The sequence below is a fragment of the Urocitellus parryii genome, chromosome 1, assembly GCF_045843805.1.
Source record: "Urocitellus parryii isolate mUroPar1 chromosome 1, mUroPar1.hap1, whole genome shotgun sequence".
NCBI lineage: Eukaryota > Metazoa > Chordata > Mammalia > Rodentia > Sciuridae > Urocitellus > Urocitellus parryii.
Window position 1 is genome coordinate 133094316 of NC_135531.1, and position 5508 is coordinate 133099823.

General features: G+C 47.8%; 1 protein-coding gene and 1 pseudogene across 1 annotated transcript; one reads left to right on the top strand and one right to left on the bottom strand.

The window, feature by feature from the left end:
- Window positions 1-785: 785 nt before the first annotated feature.
- On the top strand, window positions 786-1759 carry LOC113176228 (jmjC domain-containing protein 8-like; annotated as a pseudogene).
- Window positions 1760-5486, bottom strand: LOC113176229 (E3 ubiquitin-protein ligase CHIP-like). Its single transcript, XM_077799028.1, has 5 exons — window positions 5449-5486; window positions 2582-2669; window positions 2406-2462; window positions 2204-2320; window positions 1760-2124 (listed from the first exon to the last, which is right to left on the bottom strand). Exons 1-5 carry the CDS (start codon window positions 5484-5486, stop codon window positions 1999-2001), a joined length of 426 nt encoding a protein of 141 aa, XP_077655154.1. The 3' UTR covers window positions 1760-1998.
- Window positions 5487-5508: the final 22 nt, after the last annotated feature.

Here is a 5508-nt window from a genome sequence, read left to right on the forward strand (position 1 = left end):
TAAGCCCAGGATAGGAAGGCATTCCAACTTGGATCTTGCAAAGTTTGTTGATGAGGAGGTGATCACAGGTTTTGATACGCTTCCCAACAGAGGTTATGGCATTGTGACTAGAATTCACACTCCTAAATAGTTAGGACTATGCTTTTGGTCCAGAAGTGTCTTCTTTTACCCATTTTAGGGGATGGGGATAGGCCCCTTTTCCTAATCAGTTGGGGTCAGAAATGTGAGTGGCATGAAGGATATACAACCCTGTTGACACATTCAGTATGTAAATGATTATTTATATAAATTGAACATGACTGTTTCCAGGATGTAAAAGCAACTGAGTGGCTCAAACTAACCTTTTAAATAAGAAAATGAACTGGAATAGAGATTATGTCAAATATATTGATGACAAATACAGTTTTAGAAAACTTTGCTTTGTATGCATATAAGTATATGTTGTGTGTGCATACCTAAGTTCCTAGACATGTTCCCTAACCCAAAATCATTAAAAGAATTCACGACAATGCTTTATTTTTAAGGTTTAATCCCAAGGCAGTGAGAGTGAATGGAAGGATGAGAAGCAATGCAAATTGATAGTTTATACCGCTTGTCACTGCATCAAAATGAGTCACAGAGAGACAAGCCCCAAGACTCAGCAAGTGGACCTTCTCAGTCATGTGGTGTATCTCTGCCGAGGTTCAGTGGACAGTCTCATGCCTTGCAGATTTCTATTGAGTGAAAAAAGAAAGGGAACACCTACTGTCTGCTATTAAAGTGTTAAAGAGGGCTTCGCGAGGCTCATGGCGCGGGGACCGCGGGCGCTCCTGCTCGCGCTGGCTGCGCTGGCGGCGCTGCCTCGACCTGGCTCCGGCTCCTGGGAGGCGGGCGGCGGGGGATGGTGAGCGGCGCGGGCGGGAGGGCGCCCTGGGCGTCGGGGCAAGGGCGGCGCTGACCGGGCTGTGCCCGCAGGCGGCTGGGCGGGCCGGCGGCGGCGGCTGTGGCGGAAGAGGAGGGCTGCACCGTGGAGCGTAGGGCGGACCTCACCTACGCCGAGTTCATGCAGCAGTACGCCTTCCTCAGGCCGGTCCTCCTGCAGGGGCTCACAGACAACTCGGTGAGTGCTGGCGCCCGCCGCGGGCCGCCGGCTCTGCCCGCCCTGCCGCTAAGCCTTCTGCTGGTCCCCGCAGAGGTTCCGGGCCCTGTGTTCCCGAGAAAGGCTGCTGGCTTCTTTTGGGGACAATGTAGTGAGGCTGAGCACTGGCAACACCTACTCCTACAGGAAAGTGGATCTGCCCTTCCAGGAATACGTTGAGCAGCTGCTACACCCTCAGGATCCTGCCTCCCTGGGGAATGACACCTTGTACTTCTTTGGGGACAACAACTTCACTGAGTGGGCATCGCTCTTTCGGCACAATTCACCACCCCCGTTTCGTCTGCTGGAAACCACCCCTGCCTATATATAGCTTTGGAATCGCGGGAGCTGGCTCTGGGGTGCCCTTCCACTGGCATGGGCCGGGGTCCTCTACCCACCTGAGAAGGCACCAGAGTTCCATCCCAATAAAACTACACTGGCCTGGCTGCAGGACACATACCTAGCCCTGACATCATCAGAGCGGCCCCTGGAGTGTACCATCCGAGCTGGTGAGGTGCTGTACTTCCCTGACCGCTGGTGGCATGCCACTCTCAACCTGGACACCAGTGTCTTCATCTCAACCTTCCTTGGTTAACCAGAGCAGGCAGCTGGTGAGCTTGTCATACACCAGCACGTGCCCCTGTAGTGCTCACAGATTTTATTACAGAGCCAGTGGCAGCATCAGGGGCCTCAGCCCAGCCCACCCTCACCTGCTTTTCCTGCCCAGAAAGGGACAGGGGAGGCTCATGGCCCAGCAAGGGCTATGCTGAAAGACGAAGCAGTCCAGAGCCCACCAGCAGAACTGATGGGGATGGGCCCAGAGACACAAACTATGTACAGGTTCTGGGGCTTCTGCCTCAGGACCCTCTGGGGCGAGGTCCTCAGTAGTCCTCCACCCAGCCGTTCTCAGAGATGAATGCATCGATGACTTCCTTCATGGCCAGGTTGGGGATGAGCTGTTCCTGGGTCAGGGGGCTCCGAGTCACAGGGTCAAAATGGCTCACACTCTGCAGTTACAACAGGGTCAGGGTGCTCAGTGTGCTGGAGCTGCGCCTCTAGCCCTTGTCCCCAGGCCCATGTCCTTACCTGCAGATGCTCCTCAATGTCTTTGCAGTCATAAGTGATGCCACTTGGCGTGATGCAGGGTTCCCGCATCAGCTCAAAGCTGATCTTTCCACACAGGTAGTCAGGGATGTCTCCTTTCTGTAACAAAAGAGCAGTATCAGAGATAGGAAGAGACACTGTTCTAGTACCTTCGATTCTCAGGCTTCAGGGAATAGATGCTCACCTTTCTCTTCTCGTCTACCTGAGAGAAGAGCTCATCCATGTCCGCCATGTTTTTGTCCTGTGAAGAGTGGAGCATGTGTGGGCCATGCGCAGGCACACAACCCAACATCAGTCGAGGGTACCCTCTGTCTCACACACACACCCCAACACACACACATGGGCCAGGGGCACCCTCACGTGCTTGGCCTCGATGCAGGCTTGCTGGGCACGGACGTGGCCATCATCCTCATCACCTTCATGGTTCCGATGACACTCCTCCAGCTCCCTAAGGGTTGACCAGGAGCTGGTCAAAACGGACCTGGGCAGATGTCAGAGCTCACCCAGCCTTGAGCATCTTCCCCCAGCTTCCTCTGTGTCACCTTAGCTTTCAATAAACACCTGTGCTGGTGACTCAGTTTAACCCCCCCCCCCAAAAAAAGTGTTAAAGAGGTATTTAAGCTCTGCTATTATTTTATTTAAGAGTAAATATATTGCAGAAAGAAACAAGTCAATTTTAGAAGAATCTATCTACATCTGACAAAAATGTAAGTTTGCAAGTAGCTAATATGTCAACTGTATTTCATGGTGGAAATAGGTATTCACTGTTTGCCCTGTATGAAACCCAACCTGCCATCATGCACCAGGGCAGTGTGGATGATAAAGACAGAATTACTGACCTATGAGATCACTGTCTAAAGTTGTTGTTCATCTTCAGCTATGAAGAACATTAGCCGATGATTTCTTTTTATTTTTTATGTTTTTAGCAAACAAACTGGTGGAACCCTCTTTATTAGATAAGAGAGCCTGGCGCACACAGGGGACAGATAAGCTTAGTCACTGTGCCCAAGGACAGGGACTTCTAAGGGCAGGAATACTGTCCTGCTGAGACAGGCCTCACCCACTGCAGCCTGGTTATCCCCTATACCACATTTTCATGGGATTGGGGACATGTGAATCCAAATGTTTGTCTGTTTTCCCTTTCCTCGTGTTTCCATTTACTCTCTGCTGGTTTCCTTATGTTGTCACTTGAGTAAATTAATCAATATAATGATACTACAGACAACTGCTCTATCAAAAGTTTTGCAAAATTCACCTACTAGAGAAAATAGGAAGTGAGAAAAAGCCATCAATACAATGAGATAAAACACCACAGTGGATTTGGAGACACCTTGCGGGGAGACAGCCCCTACTGGTCCCTTTTCCCATTGGAAAGAGAACACCTTCTAGGGTGGCTGGGAAGAGGGTAGGGAAGGTTTGAGGGAGCTCTCAACATCAGAAGGGCAGGAGATAAAGAAATAAAACAAAGGCATAAGCCTGGAAAAAATAGAGACACAGAGGTGACAGGAGAGACAGAGTTACAAGGATAAAGGACAGCAAGACCACAAGGTATTACCAGATTTGTCTCCAAAGGCTGAGTCTCTTTTTTTCTTCTTCTCAGAATTGTGGAAACAATAATAAGATGGAGCACTGGTTGAGCAGTAAAAATTTTTATTCTTGGCCAAGAACTAGAAAAGTGGGAAATAAACTTGTAAATCAACTTCCTGCCCCTTGGGCATCAGTAGGGTAAAAGAAAAGAGGGGAAAGAATAGACTAGTAAGGGGGAGAATATTTATATCTTTTCTGGGTATGTGCTGAGATTTTCCAGGAATTTGGGCACCACCATTTTTGCTCCTTTTAATAGTACTCTCAAGTCATTGTCTTGGAGTTTTAGTCAGCTTTTTTGTTGCTGTGACTAAAAGACTTGACGAGAACAATTTTAGAGGAGGAAAAGGTTACTGGAGGACTCACAGTTTCAGAGGTCTCAGTCTAATAGACAGCAGGCTCCTTTCAGGGCTCCAGGTAAGGCTGAACATCATGGTGGAAGAGTGGGGTGGAGGAAAGCAGTCCACATGATAATCATGAAGCAGAGAGAGAGAACCAGTCACCAGATACGAAATATATACCCCAAAGGCATGCTTCCTCCAGCCACACCGCACCTGCCTACAGTTACCACTCAGTTAATCCCATCAGGGGATTCATTCATGATTGAGTTAGGGCTCTCATAATCCAATAATTTCTCTTCAAAATCTTCTTGCATTGTCTCACAATGAGACATGTGTCTCACACATGAGCTTTTTTTTTTTGAGAGAGAGAGAGAGAGAGAATTTTTAATATTTATTTTTTAGTTATCGGCGGATACAACATCTTTGTTTGTACGTGGTGCTGAGGATGGAACCCGGGCCACACGCATGCCAGGCGAGCGTGCTACTGCTTGAGCCACATCCCCAGCCCACACACATGAGCTTTTGAGGACATCTCCTATCCAAATCATAATATAGGGCAATTGTAAATGGTCATGGCACTACGGGTGGCATTTAGCATGCAGATGGAGTTATGCTGAAGTTAGAGGTTGTCTGGCAGCCATTTTAGATCCAACCAGTTTCAGCTAGACCACCTGTAGAAGAACTTCTGGGTTATAGGCATCCAGTCATCAAAGATGAACAAGATCAAGGCAGGGTAGAAATTCAGCTAGGTCACCTAGAGAATTTCTATTGAATCTCATCCAAGCACTAGCTCTTAACATTTGATAAACGGTAAAATTGTATCCGATTTTTAAGTCTCTGCTGCACATATTTCCATCTAAGGGCAACTTTTGGTCATTTTGATTTGTATAAAGGTCACAAAGGCCCTCTTTCATCCAGGCCCAACCTAGATCAGGGTAACTTGTGGTTTGGGGGGTTTCTTTGTCTGTTTTTGTTTTATCAGTAGAGGAGTTTTTGGACACAATCCTTTAACCTTGAGAGGCAAGAACAACTCTGGAAATAAGAAATTTATTAGTCAGTGTTACAATATATTGTTATCCTTTTAACTACAGTTAGATCAGAATGTCTTTGTGTGGACTGCTTTAAAGAGAGACATGCTGAAAGCATGTAGTCTCAGTCTATAGAATTAATCCTTTAAACTCCATGTTTCCACCATTCATATCTGTCTGCTGTCTAACATTCCCCTTCCCACAAAGAACTAGAGAACCTGAAGCATCTTAGAGAAGTGGACACCATTGAGGCCTTTCTTCAGCTGCTTCCTACTGGTGAGGACCATAGGCCTTGGAACAGGAGTCTCCCATCCTTGTTATCTGTCAGAGGGAC